General features: G+C 42.4%; 1 protein-coding gene across 1 annotated transcript in view; it reads left to right on the top strand.

Moving 5' to 3' along the window:
* fbln2 (fibulin 2) overlaps nucleotides 1–20,090 on the top strand; it is a 125,928-nt gene that overhangs the window by 78,383 nt on the left and 27,455 nt on the right. The window contains exons 7-8 of the mRNA XM_080495668.1: nucleotides 977–1,153; nucleotides 4,942–5,043. Coding sequence (XP_080351794.1) covers nucleotides 977–1,153; nucleotides 4,942–5,043 — 279 coding nt within the window. The remainder of the gene's footprint in view (nucleotides 1–976; nucleotides 1,154–4,941; nucleotides 5,044–20,090) is intronic.

The following is a 20,090-nucleotide window of genomic DNA, read 5'->3' as shown; positions in this document are numbered from 1 at the left end:
ATCACGATTTACCAGGCGCACATCTGGATGGTCCTTCCAGCTGCTGTCTGGCCTGTAAAGTGCTTGTTTGGAGGAGGCGGGAGGAGAAATGCTGCACCTCATCTCGGTGACACATTTCTCAGTCTTCTCATCTTTCTGTGGCAGTGCTGACTTCACCTTTTGAATGTGTAACTGTGAATACTGCTGTTTGCAGTCAGCACACACAAATGTAGTACTTTTGAAATGTAGCACTCCCACAAAACACAGCATCACAAACAATCTCATCAGTTCAGTGACTTCTGGTGAAAAGGGATTTACTTATAGCACTCAGGAATTCAGTTGTACTTCAATATTACGACTAATAGTACTCTTAATCCAGTCTAATTCACGCATTTGAGCCTTTTCAGAATTCTCTCAGTGTCTTCTCTTTGACTCCTCTTTCACTTATTTTTCCTCAAGAGTAGTCAGATGTGTTTGGAATCTACTTATGTTGAAAAAGGCAACTGAGGACAAATTAAACTCAAGTGCCTCAAATTTCAATAAACACTTAAAGGGGCGAGGGAAGTCTGGGCAACTCTGCTCAGACTGCTGCCTCCGCGACCCGGCCCCGGATAAAGCGGTAGCCAATGGATGGATGGATGGATGGACTTAAAGAAAGAAACTTTCAGTGACATTGTGTGTGTTTTCATAGTTATCATGCGATCGTTAGACTGCGGTTCAAACCAGCATCTCATTTCACCGTCGTCACACTTCTCACAAGGCGCTTGTGGAAAAGCATTTAAAAAGCCTCGTCAAAATTCCACACAGCCTCAAATGAGAGCATTATTGATTGGAAGGCTTCGCTCTGGCCTTTACACGAGTGACACATGACAGAAACATGGAGCAGGGTTCATGGCAGGTCTGGGCTCAGACCTTTTGAATTACTCTGAGGTGATGTGGAAACGTACTCCTTGGTTCACGCCTCATTCTCACCAAAGTGTCTCTTTGTGTTCTACAGTGGATCCTGATGTGGACAACCGAGTCCGAGAGGTGGAAAGACCTGCACCAGGACCCGTGTGGACCACCAGACCTGCACCAGGACCAGTGTGGACCACCAGACCTGCACCAGGACCAGTGTGGACCACCAGACCCAGTCCCCCCACCAGTACCACCATCAGGGTGAACCCCTGCTCAGGTAATCCAGGCAAATGCTGATGGCAGACATTGGTTTCCAGGTAGAAGTCTTCCTCACGTGTCGCTCAGAGGTCATTGTTGTTTTTCACTCTTCCACATGTTCCACCTTCAACTTGAAGCCGTGATGCCGCTAAGTAGATTTGCAGCTCCTCGTCTGTCGGACCGCGTCAAGGTCCCAAAGTTTCTGCTGACTCGGTCACTGCAGAGATCCAAACCTCTCCTGGTTTCAACATCAACTCACACGCTTCAGAGTAAAAGTTTCCGTGGCTGAGCAGAAGCATGAAAAGCCTCCATCATAAAGCAGCTATTTTAAACAGCGAAGGTATTTCATAATGGTCTAATGATCTGATAATCTCATCGTGGACGTTTCCCCAGAAAAACACCCAAGGTTCAGGGAAAGGTCTTTTTCATTTATATTTTATATGTTTTAATTAATATTTCTTGAGGAATAAAAACAAATGTCTCCAGAAAAAAAACTGATTTTATATTTGTACAACAGAATACTACCTTCATTTTCAATGTCTTATTAAGAAGCCAGGGAATAGGAGTTAAATATCGGTTAAAATGATGTCATGGCTTCATTTTGCCAAAGTTGAACATCCAAGTAAAGGACACAAAAAAGAGATAGACATTCACACAAAAAAACAAAAAAAACACAAAGCAAAAGAAAGATCCACCCAGGTCTCCATAGATGTTCAAAGTTTGCCAATTTGTCCTTTAAAATACATGAAATCCTGTCAGTCTTTTAGCAAACATTACATTAGACCATGTGAAAAGAGACATGCTTGACCAGCTGTGCGTTCTTGTAGTTGCTCCAAATGTCCCGCAATAATCCGAACAGGGTCTGGATCCAACTGTACATTGAAAAGTGTTGTAAAAACAAAAACAAGAAGAAGGACGTCCAAAAACGGTGGGCTCAGTCTGCTTCTGCACCTTCACATTCACCACAAATTGGAGAAAGTTCAGGAAATATTTGATGAAGCCTTGGAAAAACAGTCTGGGCCGTAATTTGCCTTTATTGTGTGAAAATTATTTTCAAAGTATGATACGATTGTGCTCAAAAGAGTTTAACAACAGTAACAGACTTTAGACAAGACTTACTGTATATTTCACTTCCTTTTTTTAAAAAAATCTCGAGCATAAGAAGAGAAATGTTTTTTGTTTTCTGAAAATCGTATTTTGTGAAAACATTTTATAATGTGAAAAATTTAAGGAACTCTGACATTCATCAAAGTCTACTAACTGTTGTGAGATTGGAGGAGGATGGGTGATTAGTTTATTCTGCAATTTAAAGAAAAACTGGTTAACAGATTAAGACTGTTAAGGCACAATTAGGGCTGCAACTAACAATTATTTTAATAATCGATTCATCGGTCGATTATTTTTTTGATCAATCGATGAATCAGTTAAAAAAACATTTCAAATTGTAGGACCAGTTGATATTGAACAACCCAAACATCAAATATGTTGTGATTATTTAAAAGCACATAACTGAACCAATACAATATAGCTACATATATACATATATAAGATATATACAAGATAATTATTAAATAAGATTTAATGCACTTCAGGGACCACATACTGTCCACTTTCATCCTGAGTGACCAGACTGGTAAAATATTGCTATAATAACCTTTAAATGGACACTTCCCAGCTCCACAGATGTGTGACATTACAACAGTCATCTCAGACCTTCTGACTCTGTGGTTGTTTACATCCTCCGCTTTGCATTAGCTGTTTTGTTTTGATCCCCGCATCTGAGCAAGCCCGGGTGATGTCTTCCAGGATCGGAGCTCGCTCCTGCGGCTATCCGGGCAACTCGAGTGCTGCGCCACAACTTTTGTTTCCGAGAGCAAACGCCAGCCGGCTTCAGTGGCGTCTCCCCCCATCGCGCTGACGGCTAGCCGGTTAGCTCGAGTGCTGCACCGCAACTTTGACGTTTCCGAGAGAGTGAACGCCGGCTGAGTGACGCATAAATCACGCAACACAATGAATCGATGATTTAATTCGTTGCCAAAACTTTTAATAATCCAATTTCATCAATTCGTTGTTGCAGACCGAGTCCCACACTTTCAACAGTTTACATAGTTTCTTTGCTCATCCTGTCGCTTGTCTCTGTCTGTCTCCTTCATTTTGCATGTTGTCATGAAAAGCGTAAGTTGCTTAAATGAAGCATTGAGTCATAGGATTTTGCTTCGAGGAATTTTAGTAATCGAATTACTCGAGGAATCGTTTCAGCTCTCGTCACAATATTTAGCAACCAATGGAAGACAGTACAAGCTAACTCTTGAACGTGATCAAATAAACCTCATCAGTTGAGTTTTGTTTCTTTTAAAAAGTCAAAGGCATTTCTGTGGATTTTTTACAGGCTCAGGCCTTGTTTTCAAGCAAAAACGCAAAACGTTTCTTGTGCTTTAGGTGTCTGTTTTACACAACAATGGTGCTCAGAGGTGAAACTTTGTGAGAGCCTTTGGGCTCCTTTTTCAATTGTGAGTAGAAGAAGACCGACACCAGAAATGGGTGAGCTAACTCAGACCAACAAAGGCTTTGTGCAGCATTTTACAGCAGTACCGGTACCACACATACTCTTGTCAGCCATTAGTCATAGAAGTGTCAGGTTGTAATCCCACCTGTTAAAGAGCAGTAACAGTCCAGCTACTGTAGCTGAGCGGCAGACATCCAAACCTTTTGTGTTGAAAGCAGCTGCAGAACAGTCTCTGAGGGTTGAATCACTGCAGAGACACTGTCAAACTGTGAAAGTACATCTTAAGTCTCCATGATTAACGATTCACCTAAATTGCATTAGCAACTGTGTGACGGTCGGTAGGAGCTGCGATCGGGGCGTTCCCCGGTGCCTGACTGCAGGAATACCGGACATGATTTGTAGGTTCGGGGCTGAGGCTCCTCCAGGCGATGACGTACAGTTGCTCACCTCTTAGTGGAAGCCTTCGAGGCCGGATGCGTCTGCTCAAGACATCAGCTCTTCTGCTTTTGACTCGACCAAGGAAAGCTGACAGGGCCACTGTTGTCTCGCAGTCAAAAGTTAAATCCAGGACGAAGCTCTGTGATCGATGAAAACTTTCTGGTCGCAGTGGCTCTAACGCAAAGTCCAGGCACTTTACTTTTAAATATAAAGACTTGTAGCTCCTGAAGATTTTTCAGGTAAGATGGAGTTACACACTTCCTGGTTCCTGAGGCTGCAGGTTTGTGACACTCAGTGGTTTTCACCTATGGAAGCTCATTAATAGCCACTTGAAAGTGTGCCCTCTTTCTTGGAGTGCTACTGGACCAAACAGCTTCACCTTGGCCCACATTGTCTGGGCTTGACAAGCACAGTTTTCTCTAAAATGGCCTTCGAATGTTGTTTTACAAGTCTCATTTTGCCACAGAAGCAACCCAAAAGCATGATGTACCCCCACCATGTTATACAGTTTTTAGGCTAGGTGTCTTTGCAAGTAGCTCTAATTTAACTTCTATCGCCAATAACTTGTGGTGCCTCTCTGAATCCTGCTTGGTTTTTGGGGGACTTTTTGTCTGATGCAAACTGAAAACAACACTTTGTACTCTTTCAGCTCAGAATTAAACTTATTCTGTTTCCAGGAAGCAACTAAAGACTTGGATGACTGTGAATGAATGTTGCTCTTTGGAGCATTTCTAATGCTCTGACAGCTCATTCCAATGAAGTCACACCTTCATATTTTTTTAAGCCGATGTTGTTGCATTGTTCCGAGTGTCGCTGGATGTCCATATATTGTGGAGTTGATGGAGGTTGTGTGTCTCTTGCAGGAAACGGTTGGTGCAGCCAGCAGTGCACGGCATTGGCGGGCCGCGCTCTCTGCTCCTGCTTCCCGGGTTTCAGGCTGAAGTCAGACGGACGCACATGTGAAGGTAAGAGAGAGAGGGACTGCTATCTCCTTCCTCGTCATCACTGTTTGGAACAACTTCCTATGACTGCCCTTCTTGACCTGCATTTACACAAATCAACAAACCATTATTGACCGTACCAGTCAACGTTGGCTGAATCAAAAACAAACAAGGACATGCAGCCCAGAGGAAAGGAGTGATCTCTACTGAGATCTTCTCCATTTTTAATTGGATTCACTCGCACAAGATGGGATAAAATGTGGGTCTTGTGATGGAGATGTTTGCCTGGAGCACAAGTCAACCATAGCCAATTACCGCCTGGCAGCTCTAGAATCAATATCTGGCTCTACACGCAGCATCTGTTTATGTAGCGGCTTCCTCTCAGAGGCTTTAGTGTGATTGCATGAGTCCAATCTGACAGCTCAGAGACAACCTGTAATACTGGGAAATGACTAAAGCGAACACATGTAGTGAAACGGTGGGACTGTATTTCACTCTCACGTATTGACAAGAAGGTCTCTGGTTAAAGTCTGTTTGAAATTAAATAAGTAGTAAATACTTAAATGGAAAGTAAATGGTCACTCTAATGGTGCTTTTCCACTAGTTCCTACTCAGCCCTACTCAACTTGACTTTACCTTTACGAGCTGTTCAGGCTTTTTCCATGTTGGTACCCGGTACCGGGTACAGATGAGTCAGAGGATGGCTCATCATCACCCCGCCATTTCTTAAACCCGATCAGGAGAATGCTCACCAACAGAAATAGATGCACAGAAATTAACCCCATGGAGCAACAAAGATGCTCAGGTGTTTCTTTGTCTGGCGACGACCAGAGGATTCGGGAGCTCGACGGAGCAAATCGCTACGAGTATTGCTGTTTTGGATGAACTGGTGTCCCTGTTAACTGGTGACTGGCTTCCTCAAGCGTCTCCTTTGATGTTCCATGTCCCTCGATGCTAAAATCCCGACCACAATCCGTAGCTGTCCTGGTGGATGCCATTTAACCACATTTCTATTAAAGTTTAAAGTATTGTAGCATTTGTTTGTATTATTTTCACATCAGTTGCTGCTCAGGACTGATGGCACTAGTTAACAGGGGCACCAGTGAAACCAAACCACCGGACAGTGAAGCATATTTGTAACGATGCACATTTTGTAATATTTATTATTAATAAACAGATAAAAATATATACTCTTTAATCTATTACTTGAGCTGATATCCAATGAATGTTCGCTCCGCATCATGTCGAGGGTGTACTTGTGCAAAACAAGGAAAATCTCCGATGACTGCGCCTACGTGGTGGTGGTACTATATTGTAATGGAAACAACCGAGGCTGAGTAGAGAGGTGGATGAAGTGAAATAGAAATTAGCTAAATAAATTTAAAGATTATTGCCTGATGCTCATTTATAAAGGGAATTGTACACTTAACACCTAAACCTTCTTTATTAATCACAATGTTTGCACACTAAACCAAGCAAAACCATTAAAATTAACCTTATTTCCATGTTTCCTGAAAGCCATTAATATCATTGAAGTTATGTTACAAACATTCATTGCCAGTAAAGCTTCTGTGCAAAGACACTCCAACACATGAAGAGGCATAGTCAAGAATCAAACCATTGATGATTCCACACATAGTTTGACTTCCACTGATATTTGTTGCACTGTTTCAATCGTTTTCCCCTGTAACATCCAGCTGGAACCGATCCAGCAAACACTGGTTAAATGAAGGGTACACCTTGTTTGTGCAGCAGTATGCCACAGGATTAACACACACACAGACAATCACCACATTTACAAGGTCAATTTAGAGTAGAAAACAGGATTTAGATTGTGAGGTACCTTAAGTACAACCAGTGGCTCCTCTGTTTGGTTAGCACTGCAATTTCCTGTCCCAAGTACCTTCAAAGACAGAAGATGGGTGTTGAAGATATTGAAGATATGTTATCCCATCACACACTATTATTGAAGAGACTCCCCTGAATGATGGCTCTGAAGACATTGAACAAACTCTGTTGAAAATCTATGGTCTGATGAAGGGCTGGATGATTTGGCCTAAAAACTAAGATCTTGGATTATTTAAAGAAACATTTCACTTCCATTCAATTTTTGATTTGTTTTTCTCCATGCACTTAAAAATGACTGCAGACATGACTGATTGTCCTCAGAACTAAAATGCATATAAACGATCCCAGAAAAAAAAGTAAATGAGGCTGAGTCTTTCAACAAATTCAAGCTTTAACCCAGGTTTAAGCAAAAGGGCAACAGCAACTACAGAAACCCATAGGGAATGGTAGAACGGAATGCAAAAAATGCATGTGTGTGTGTGGGTTGGGGAGGTTTAATCAATTCAATGAATTGATTAAATCGATTTTTGCCCAGCCGCGGTCTGATGTGAAACGACACTGTGACCACAAAGCACACAGCCTGGGGAACTGCAGTGTGAACAAAGCATTAAAGGAATGTTGTGAAATGAATAGTATGTTTGGTATAAGTATCACAGGTGACATTTCATATTTCATTTGTAAAGATACTGTAAAGACCTTACAGTGCTTTATTGTTACACCCCTAACAGTTTACACTGTTTATTTAAATTCCTGATACCTGAAAGACCTTAGAAATAAAATATTCAAATCATATTTGAGTTGTTTTTTTGAGTTTATATGAATGTAAATGATTGTGTGAGATGGGCAGATGATATCACATCATATCGATCGTAGGCTTGTGAATCAAATTGAATTAAAATTGCATTGTGACAGACTTTGTGATATCGGCAAACATCATATCGTCATCCAAACGTCGACATTGTATCATGTTGTGATGAAGCTGCTGATTTGCACCTCCAGTAAGCCAAAGGTGAGTCTTTCTAGTTGACATGAACTGACAACAGACAGCAGGATCGTTTGTGGTGATAACAAGACCAGTGGTGTTAAGATATTTGGAAATAGTAATTAGCTACTGATTACCGAGTACTTCTTTTTGGTGCTTCTGTTTTTGTCCTTATCTGTTATTCTGATTGCCTCGTGCTGCTAAAACTAAGACTGTTTATATCTTGTGCCTGCACTGGACTCTATTATTATAAAGACTATTCCTGGGATTCTGCAACATTAATACACTTTTTTTTCCCTACAACACACTATGTTAGATTGTGATGCTCTCACAGAAGTTCACTGTATTTATGACAGTAACAATAAAGCATTTGAATCTGAATCTCTTGAATCTCAAGCTAATAATGCAGTTACTTTACTTATTACTTATTTTGAAAAGTAATTATTTAATTCAATAATTACACTCTGCAGGTCTTACTCTCTCCAAAGCTCCATGTTGTCACCATGTCTGTTGTTTACCACTGATGTCATGAGTCAGTGTCACAAAACAATACCACAGTTTAGTACCTCGGCCTGCTTGCAAGATAGTAAAAGTATCTACTGCTTCCAATTACTTACGCCATTCATTACTTGAAAAAAGTAATATGTTGATTCTAATGCATTACTGCCCATCAGGGAACAAGACACTGGTGAGCATAATAAGTGTGATGTAGAAATCTCAGTTCCTGATGAAAAGGAAACAGTGTCAGAGTTGTGCACATTGTCAAGCTGAGCTCCTTTTATCACAAAAACGTACGCATAACCTGTACCTATAACCTATCATTTAAGATGAATGGTTTAAACCAGGTGCTAGAAAACATACACTGGATAACCAATAACTGTGTGTGTGTGTGTGTGTGTGTGTGGGGGGGGGGGGGGGCAAATGAAGCCCTGCATGTGCTCCAACTTCATATTTTACTGACATAAAAACCATCTCACCAGTCATGGATGTGAAACCCCCCAAAAAGAGCTCTGTTATCATGTCACGGTCAATTTCCCGGGAATGCCCTTACCATGAAGTCATTAGGAAATCGATACTTGGATCTGTGAAAGGAGTGAAATCTTGGCAGCAGTCTTGGTTTGTGGAAGTGATTTATGGGCCACCAGTGGAATTCAATACATTCCACGTTGGCATTACGGAGGTGAGCAGACAGAGGGAGACCAGATACAGGCATGAAAACAGTTTAATAGTCTGATCATGTGACCCTGGAGCCCAGAAGGCTGCAGTGAAAGACCGAGCAAGCTGAGCCTCAGTGAATAGACGTGTCGGAGTTTATTTAATCAGTCAGTATGTTAGCAGACGGTATAATCCCTCTGGATAGTTCAGCACCGTACAAGAATTACAGTTTCACCTCCTATCAGCTCGTTCAGTGAACACTCCCTCCCCGAAAGTGTTCCCACATGTGGATGTGTGGGTGGCCCATGTTGGGTTTAGGCTGGAGTTAAACAAAGCAAACAATACGAGAGGTGAACACTTCACAGACACATAAGTAGACTGTGAAATAAACTGGTTGAAGGCGTACGGATGGTATGGACTGGAAACCAGTTAAAAACATTAACACCTTGGAGCAGCAGCAGTTTGGCAGAGATGTCGCTGTGGTCCGGCCGACTTCACCGCAGCTTGATGGCTTAATAAGAGGCAACACTGAAGAAAAGGAACCAATGTTATAGTCTGAACATGCTGTGTTTCTCATGGACACGTGTATTAAGTAAAGGCAGACTGCACAGGAAGTCAAAAGCTGAAATGCAAACATAAAAAATTTGTCATTTGTTTATTAATAATTGTGGGGCACCCCGCTGGAATCAGGGACTAACACTCAGTCTGGCCATTTCAGTTGCAAGGACTCACTAAAGTTTGTTTATATTCTTTACCAGGATACACTTCAACGAAAGAGGAGTTTTGATGTTTGAGTGTTACAACAAATACACAAAAACCACCAGGAATCAATTTTGCTAACGAGTGTTTATTGACAAAATGTATCTCTTCTTAAATTATTCATCAGTGGGGGCAGGAGGATGAAGACAAGATGGCTGTAGATCACAAGTTCGGCCAGTCTGCACTGTTGAAGAGTGCCAAATGTGCACATAAGCACGTTTTTATAATTGCAGGTGTGAGCGAGAGAGAGCGACACACACAGAGGAAGAGAGAGAGAGCGACACACACAGAGGAAGAGAGAGAGAGAGCGACACACACAGAGGAAGAGAGAGAGAGAGAGTCAGGTTTGAACAAAGACACACTGGGCTCTGAAGCATGACGTTACCAACTTCACCTCCAAATCAAAACCATCTCAGGAAGATCTGGGTTTGTTTTGAATTCCTCCAAAAGTTGCCTAGAAATGGAGAGCTTAAAGTCATTAAATGAATCAACGAGGGAAGAGCTCTTCCAGTCGATAGTAATCAGAGCTGCTGCCTTCATCCTCTCTGTGGTCACATTGCTAACAATCTGTTTGGTTTCCATGGCTGAGATAGTCAGATACCTAATTGTGCTCCACCTAACTTCTCTGAATTATGGCCTCCCCCAGACAGACACACTGAGGTCCCGTCCAGGTCAAAGGTCACTTCCATTAGCTGCTGCAGACACAGCACCTCATACATTTAATCCAACTGAGTGATGAAAGGTCTCTCCAGTATGTTCTCAAACTTTCAATTCACAAAACAAAAATAAAGAGACAAGGACCCCTTTTTACCAACCTCAGTACACACTTTAAAGTTCTGGCCCTTGTGGCCACGTTCATGTTCATTTTTGCTTTTGACTGGCGGTTTTTCTGTGCACAGATTTGACTGCTTGGTTCAAAGCTGGGGGGTATTCCAGACAGGAGGTTCAACAATCTCTGAGTTTCTCCCTGAACTCTGAGTCGTCTGACTCTGAGATGGAAATTCAGTTTCCGGTTCCAGAACAACTGATCTGAATTAGTTCAATCAACTCTGAGTATGTGAATCTTGAGTTAAGCGCGTGTACAGCCACAGTAAAAAGCCATCATCAATGGAGCCTCGATATCATGAGTCACTATGGCAACAGACTGAAAACCCAGTTATTGTGCTGAAAAAGTCCCGGCGCTGCAGCAGCAGAGAGGCGACTGGAGAAAACTGCTGCCAGAGTTTATGCACAAGTTTGAACGCATTACTACACTGACTTAACCTTTAATTTAAGATCGCAGTAGAAATAACAGGTACAAATAATAAATACGCGTAAATCTGAATTTCATTGAGGTGCATCCAACAGGAGGAAGACGACTTGGACTTGGAAGCAGTTAAAAATGAAATAGAAAGACATCTTTCAGAATAAAAAGTCTTATATGTATATATGCTCTGATTGTACCTAATTTTGATTTTAATTTTAATATTTGAATTGATGTAGGCTTTTAAATTTGTTTTAAATAGTAATTTAAACCAGTGACAAAATGTTGTTTGAACTTGTCCTCTGCTAATATCCTACTGAGTAGATTAACACAGTGTTTACACATTTTTATTAAAGTGGAGTCATTTAAAATGTCAATAAATTAATACAATACCACACACACACACACACACACACACACACACACACACACACACACACACACACACACACACACACACACACACACACTTATAGGCATTTCTTCCCCCAAAAGAAAGTCACTTGTTTCAGAGTGAGGGTGATTCTCTAACTGCTCTACACACTTTTGCTTTGCCAATATTATAAAGAAAACTTCCATTTCACAAAAAAATGTAACGCTGTGTATTAAATGTGCTCTGATGTGAGACACAGGGCGATTCAGGAAGGAATTCATACGGTAACAAAACAAACTTCTTTCTTCTTTTTTTTCCCCCTTGTCCTGTTCAGCAGCTTGGGCAGACAATATAGTGTGATTGAGAGCCTTCTGATGTCAGAACAGCTTTTACTCTTGCAACAGGAAGAGACGCAGAAACATGGGGAGCCATGTCGCTGCCTTTATTAGAAGTTGGCATGGCTGCCATACACGACCGGAGAGAACGCGTATAGAGACAGAGGAGAGAGAAGATTGAGAGGAGAGAGATCAGCTGCTGCCCTCCGGATCTCCCCAGACTCTGTTGGATCCTCTCCTGTAGCCAACTTCAATGAGTGAATGAAAGCGACTCTGCCCGTTTCTTTTCTCCAGACCAAAGTAGGCACTTCCATCAGACTGACCCCCTGGTACCTGGAGCGAACCAGCACCTCCTGGGCTTGTATGCCCAGCAGGCGCTCCATCATGTTACTTTTAGTCTTCAGAGCTTCAAAATGCTCCGGATTTCCAGTAGAACCAGTGTGAAGGTTCACCAAGTCAATCTCTAGATTTCTCAGAGATCGTGTGACGTCCCTCGTGACATTTCGAGTGTACTGCTGACAGAGTTGTTTGATCTTGATCTTGCCACAGTCCCACCACTGCCTCAGAGAGTGAAAATCCTCCTTTTCACCCCTAAAACTTTACCAAAAAAACAGTACAGTGTCTTTAAAATTATAGTCAGCAAGTAACGAAGTGTTAAAAACGCAGTATGCGCTCCGTGGCCTAATATTAGTGATTAAAAACACTCCTAAGAACCAATGAGTGATCTATAAAACCTACAGGTGACATAAAACACTCCTGAACTGCCCCAAAAGTGGTGGGTAAAACAATAAAACCTGTCGAGTCTGGCCAGTGAGATGGAGCCTTCTCTAAAAGTGTCACGGATCACGGACAGGACCCAAGTGCAGGACTCTGGAGGCAGGCTGAGTTCAAACAAGTCTTTTATTAACGACGACTGTACAGACTGATGCATTGTAGGTCGCTCCTGGACCTGAGGAGCGCAGCAGACTTGAACTCCGACATAATGGACCGGACGGACGAAACACACAGACAGGACATATATAGGGCAGGGTGATTACAGAAAGTGGCCACAGGTGTGGTGCTGGACCGCCCAGACCTATGGCCCACCCACTCTTAAAGGGGACCTCAGCCTACATCCTGACAAAAAGAACTCCAGGTCCTGCCATTCTTCCTCCTCCAGACGTCCACCAGGTCATGTGTCTGAGCCAGGCTGTTAAAAACTCTCTGGGACTGTTTGTGAGGCTCCCTGTGGTTCCTGTCTAAAAGGTCATCCTGAGTACAGTTAAAATCCCCCTAAAAACAAGAAGTCAGTGGAATCACAGTGCATTTTCTTACCTGTCTTGTCTTGTCTGTATGTCCTGTGGTGCACGGTGGCTCTGCAGGAGTACCCCCCAATTTTCATTGTACTCCCCGGTACCATGACAAATAAAGCTATCTATCTATCTATCTATCTTAAAAAACTGTTCAGTTCATTTAAAAGTACAACTCTGTCAGGCCCATCAATGAGAGCACAAGTATTACTAGTGACCATGCACCTGTCACTATGACACTAATAGAACAATCACCCCTCCTATTCGATAATGCAGATTTAACACATCACTGCTCAAGGATTGAATTGAAGATCTTCTATTGTGTCCTCCTCCAGAATTATAATTTAGCTTAATTTACCCATTGTTTCTTTGTTTAGTTTAGTTTTGGTTTTTGGATTTTTTTTTTTTCCCTTGGTGGTTGGAGAAGTTTGCTTTACAGCCTGGGTGTCACCATGTTGGGATGTACTCAATGACGTCACACTGGAATCACTCAATGCGCACTCTCAACCCACCACCACAAACCAAGCTCTCATGGGCCAGAAGACTCACTCGCGACATCAGTTGTCTCAGATTATTTGTGCTTTGATGTCGATCAGATTTGGAAATAAAGGACAACCCTGTTCTCATAGCTACTTCAGGTGGGAGGAGCCAGTAGAAACTCAGGGTTTCCTCTACTAAACCTGCTTCAGGTGGGAGGAGCAAGTAGAAACTCAGGTTTTCCTCTACTAAAACTGCTTCAGATGGGAGGAGCCAGTAGAAACTCAGGGTTTCCTCTACTAAACCTGCTTCAGGTGGGAGGAGCCAGTAGAAACTCAGGGTTTCCTCTACTAAACTTGCTTCAGGTGGGAGGAGCCAGTAGAAACTCAGGGTTTCCTCTACTAAACTTGCTTCAGGTGGGAGGAGCAAGTAGAAACTCAGGTTTTCCTCTACTAAAACTGCTTCAGATGGGAGGAGCCAGTAGAAACTCAGGGTTTCCTCTACTAAACCTGCTTCAGGTGGGAGGAGCCAGTAGAAACTCAGGGTTTCCTCTACTAAACTTGCTTCAGGTGGGAGGAGCCAGTAGAAACTCAGGGTTTCCTCTACTAAACTTGCTTCAGGTGGGAGGAGCAAGTAGAAACTCAGGTTTTCCTCTACTAAAACTGCTTCAGATGGGAGGAGCCAGTAGAAACTCAGGGTTTCCTCTACTAAACCTGCTTCAGGTGGGAGGAGCCAGTAGAAACTCAGGGTTTCCTCTACTAAACTTGCTTCAGGTGGGAGGAGCAAGTAGAAACTCAGGTTTTCCTCTACTAAAACTGCTTCAGATGGGAGGAGCCAGTAGAAACTCAGGGTTTCCTCTACTAAACCTGCTTCAGGTGGGAGGAGCCAGTAGAAACTCAGGGTTTCCTCTACTAAACCTGCTTCAGGTGGGAGGAGCCAGTAGAAACTCAGGGTTTCCTCTACTAAACTTGCTTTAGGTGGGAGGAGCCAGTAGAAACTCAGGGTTTCCTCTACTAAACTTGCTTTAGGTGGGAGGAGACAGTTGAGACTCAGAGTTTCCTCTACTAAACCTGCTTCAGGTGGGAGGAGCCAGTAGAAACTCAGGGTTTCCTCTACTAAGTCTGCTTCAGGTGGGAGGAGCCAGTAGAAACTCAGGGTTTCCTCTACTAAACCTGCTTCAGGTGGGAGGAGACAGTAGAAACTCAGGGTTTCCTCTACTAAACCTGCTTCAGGTGGGAGGAGACAGTAGAAACTCAGGGTTTCCTCTACTAAACCTGCTTCAGGTGGGAGGAGACAGTAGAAACTCAGGGTTTCCTCTACTAAACCTGCCAGCCAGCAGGTTCAGTTCACAGAGGCTGTTACTGTGGTGATTGACCCTGAGCTTAATTAAGCCCTTTCTGGAACGGAAAAATCAGAGTTTCCCTCATTTCCCTCAACTTACTCTGCATTTTCACATAACCTGCTTCCTGGAACCGGGCCCAGGTCAACTTCTTCTATGAGTCATTCATAGTCATGAGAGTGGCATTTCTTATTCCTTTTAAAACTTATGCCCACTTTCACTTTGTGATATATTTGCAGCTCAAACTTGATACTTGCCAAGAATTAACCAATTGGAGGCAAGTGTTTGAATGAATTTGCAGACCTGTTGAAATGTAGATGGACGTTCGCAGTCCTCTCGGGCCTCTGCTGTTCTGTGAGGAATTTCCTCTGTTTGGAAACATGTGGTTGAACATTTGCTTGAAGTCCCAACAGCCAAGGATGGTTTCCCAGCCTAGTTAATGCCCCTTCCTCCAACTATCAGGATGTTTTTATAGCCAATAATCAGAACCAGTCTCAAAGAGTGGGTCCTTCCAGCTGAGGCTCTCGCCGTTCCATGATCTGTGCTGTTGATGTCTTCATGAAAAGTCAACAATTCTTTACAGGTATATTCAGACTCGTTATTGAACTTCCATCTGTCTTCAGCACCACTATATCCAACCTTTGTGTCCAGGGAGCAACCTGTGAACCTGGAGGCAATTTTACAATTTCTATTAAACCTCAGACATACAAATTATTCAGGAAAATGCTCCAAGTATGGACTGATAGCAGATATGTGCTAACAATTGCACCACCAACTGCCCAACAGCTGTTGTGACCTTTTTTTAGAAGCAGCTGTAGGATGGAAACATTTGTATCTGTTTCTCTCTTGGTATTGTTGATGCTAAAGCTTCCAAATGTAGTGATGCAAACTCAATATTGGGAAAGTTGATATCTTTGAAACTACCCATTGTGAATCCAACCTGAAGTCATCAGTTTCAAGATAAATATCATTGTGAAGTTGATTCTATCATTTTGTTAAATGTAATACCTCCTAAAAATGGACTTTTACAGTTTCACTTTAATGAAAGCACATCTAAAACTGCCCTTTGACTGCACACGTCACAGGAGCAATTCTTTCTTTCTCTTCTTGAAATCTCTAGAAAAGCTTTGAACATTGAAATCATTTACCTTGCAGCCGAACACAGTTCACTGTAGTTATAGCATCTTCAAATTGTATTACATTATTGAGTTATTGCATTTTACCAGTCAGAACAGACTGAGATAATAACCTTAGCTCAGTGTGGAATAAACCTAAAGAAATATTTCTAAGCTACACACCAGAGTCCTCTTGCAGGCTCAGTGTGGCTCCTTCTTTATTCATTGTCACGTGCTGATGACAGAAGTTGCATTCACAGCTTCCTTGTCCCAGTCGGCTGTATAAGGCTGTACAACGAGAACCAATTTGTCTAAATAAGCCAAAGCTGACTTCATTTACCGCAGCTTGAACTTGCAGAGAAAAGCCCCTGGTCGACTGTGAGAACAACAGGGTGTGTGTTTAGTTCTGACCCATCCTGCTGCCGGTCTGACATCTCCCTGCGCTTTGCTGATGGAGTTTATCTCAGACTTCTATCTGCCGTCTCGGCCCATCCAGGCATTTCTCAAAAACGAACTCTTTGTTTCTGCCTCACTGCTGTGTGATGCCGCCGTCTCCAGAGGACCTGCTTAGGGAAAGTGTCGGCACTCCAAGGCAATACCAGCTTTTTTTCCCCCCCTCCCAGTGACGCACTGGAAAACAACACCGGTCACTGGAGCTCTGCCACTTTCTGCACCACCGGTTCTCTGCACACCCTGGAAGCCCTCCCCTCCGTCCCAGGGCGGTGGACAGGGCGGGTTTCAGCCGGGGTGTGATTTGCCCCTGGAAATACAGATAACAGATGTCTCAGACAAACGACGCTGCACACGTCCCACCAAGGCCACAGTGTAAAGAGAATACGACGGTAGTTTTAGTGAGTGACACAAATGTGCTTGCTGCGGCCCGTCGGAGGCTTAGTTTTATACAATAAAGGAAAACGTTCTCCGCTGTGAGGGGTGACACTCTTCTCGTTTTTAAAGGTGTACTGTGCAGAAACAAAGCAGGAGGACGTGAGGTGCACACGGGGCTCACTAAGTGTTCTTCCCTCATCACACTCCTTGTGGGAAGACGATGTAAAGTACATGATTCCTTCGTACTCCCTGCTGCGCAAACTTTGAAAGTCGACAAGAGTGCTTCAGCGAGGATGTAGAGTACGTTCACCACAGGAGATTACTGTTCCCTCTCTTGTTCCAGAGGTTTATTTCCTTCAGGCAGATTCCTATAAGGCAGTTTTTTGTTGTTTTTTTTTAACCATGTTCCCTTTGGATTTGTAGATATTTTGAGGCTGATCCTCAAAATCTGGACAGCTGTCACACCCTCACATAAGCAGGCGATAATCCCAGTGCAACCCTATCAGCTCGCCCAGCTAATCGGCTATGCAGCACAGTGCTTGATAAGGGAATGCAGCCGTTTGATAAATAGGAGACACAATAGAGCAGCGCTCCACGAGCTGGCCCGTGTCATAAATCAACAGCGTCTGTTTACCGGCCCGTGGTGTCGTTCAACTTATCAACATTTTAACGTCCGCAACTGTGGGTTCTATTTCAAACAAACATGCACAACAAGCAGAGCATCACTTAGCTTTTTGCCAAGATCTGATACTTCCAAATGGTTGGGGGATTTACAAAGCTGTGGCAGTTCAGAGATGACTCAGTGGTCCTGCCAACACGGCGCTAAAACACATTTCAGTGAGTTGGAGTGTTGGGTGCGCCTTGTCAATGGTGCTAAAATAAATCTTCACTCAGTTAAGCCAAAACAAACTTGTTTCCTTCCCTTACCCAGTCTAAAGTATATTTTTAAAAAAAAGTTTTTACTTTTGAGTTTGTTAGAGGAGTGAATTCCATATTTCCTTGATAAAACACAGAAAAACAGTAGGTTTTGGACCTCAGTTGAAACTTGCCTGAAAATCTGGAGTTTGAAAGTGGCTGAGTTTTTTTTGTTGTTTTCTTTTGTTTTCTTTTGTTTTCTTTTTGCTCTTGGTTCAAACCAGAAATGCCCACAAAGGGGCGACTTTTATTATTGTCAACACAGGAGGCCAATATCACAAATCTGCCTGTTAAATTTAGCAGTTATTCACTAGCAGAAGTGGTACGAACGTTGAACACCATGTGATTTACAAATCACCCTGTATTTCAATTTAAATCTCTGGAGTGCGTTGCTCTGCAGCACAGATGTTTGAAGACGGCTCCACCATCGTTCTTTATCTTTATTTTTCATGTGAGCAAAGGACCGCTATGCTAACCATGATGGAAAGATGCTGCGGCCAATCAACATGTGCCTTACATCCATACCAGTCAAAATCTCACATGGACTCTTGAGAGATGAGTTGCGGTTTGAAAAAGGTCAGAACAAGCTCCATGTTTGATTTCTTTCCTAATAAATTCTAAGATTTGATTCAAGACAACTTAAGGGAAACTGGATATGTGAAGATACCAGGGGCCTCAAGTGCAGCCCTACTTCTGTATCAACAAAGGGACATGTAATTACCCGATTTTATAGAATGTTTGATCCTGCGCTCACATGTTCCCAGTAGACGTACCCCAACGCTTGCACTCGTGCACTCCCTAACACAGTATTTTTTAAAAGACAATCAGCCCTTATAGCCCTCGCGGGCCACAAAAAACAACGTGTCGGGCCACATTTGAGTTTGACACGTGCACTATAACAGTTAGCTGGTAACGTCACTGCACTGTCAGGCTAAACAGGAGCGAGTCTGGCTTTTCTATTGAGGTCTGTCTCCTGCTGACTGTACAGCGTCGAGAAACAAACTCAGCTCCCTATAAATCATCCTTTCTCTAACATAGTCAGGGTTGGTTGAAGTCGCGAGGCTGGCTACTAATCACTTGACAACACTGCAAAGTTTCAGGTGTGTGTGAGTGTCAAAACCTAGAAATAATGAGCATTTTCTGCATTTCAGGTTCCTTCATGCTTCTGAACTTGTAGTTTTTTGGTTTGGAGGATAATGATGTTCTGGCAGTAACACTAATTCAGTAAATATTTAGGTTTTACGCAACATCGACGTTATAATTTAATACCAAACTGTAAAACACTCATAGTCTGTAACTGGGGCCAGAGGTTATTTGTAATGCCGCCTCATATTCTGAACACACAGTACAAACAAAGTATTTTATTGTAGTTTCACTCATTCATCAACTCAGGCGAGCTAAGAAACTGAAGCAGTCTTTATTTATGCTTTCTTTTGTTTAGCTTGGAATAAGTTAGGTTGAGGAAAGTGAAGATGATCCGTTAAACTATATACATTAATTCTAATGATTTTTTTTTTAAACAGATTAAAAAAAACTATTTAGGTTATACACTCAAAGTGTAATTGTTAATATAATGGGCTACAAAACTCAATAAACCTAGTGTACTGTCTTAACCATTATGTGCATGATTACAAAAGAAATTCATTGAACAAAGAACTTCTTTGGATCATCTTGTCTTTTAAAGATGGCCTGGTAAGTTTATCAGGAGTAATTCATCTTACTTCACTGTAATTTAGTTTTGATATTACAGTTTTGTTATTACAAGGATTGCTCAGGTCATAGCTGAGCAAAAAGGGACCATAAAGTTGTGTTTTTGCTAATTAAGAAAAAGGTTTTGAAATGCGTGCTGTGAGAAACTATGGCCACACTTCCAGCATTAACTCAATGACTGTTCAAATGCCGAGTATGACAAAATGAGTACATTTTCAAAACCCACACTGATAGTACAGTCAAAGTACGTTGATTAAGTAAGAGTCTAACTCTAATTCCTTTGTTGAATAGAAAGTCTTGGAAGACTTTTGAGTTTCATCTTAGATGGCTGTGCCCATTAAATACGACCAATAGTAGTGGTGTATCTATGAACCTGCCTGATCTTCCATTGATGACGGATGTGAACCACCTCATTATACAAACTTGAATCCCCCACGTCAATGTTTAAGTCCTGACTCAAGTTCCATGACAGTCGGGGTGACGCTGGATGGAATGGCAATATTTGTGTATATCTGTAAAAATGGCAAATATGTTGTCAAACAAGCCCATGGCTGTTCATGTCAGTCTTTCATGGCAGCGTCTCGACTTGATGTATTTCCAGCGTATCCTCTCTGGTGTTTGTTAAGCAGCAGGGTGAGTTCTGACTATGTCATAAAGTTTCACAAGATCAACACAGAGGCAGACAACACCCCACGCATTAACA

Source organism: Blennius ocellaris, assembly GCF_963422515.1.
Source record: "Blennius ocellaris genome assembly, chromosome: 4".
In the NCBI taxonomy this organism is placed as follows: domain Eukaryota; kingdom Metazoa; phylum Chordata; class Actinopteri; order Blenniiformes; family Blenniidae; genus Blennius; species Blennius ocellaris.
This window is presented reverse-complemented; position numbering and strand designations above follow the sequence as displayed.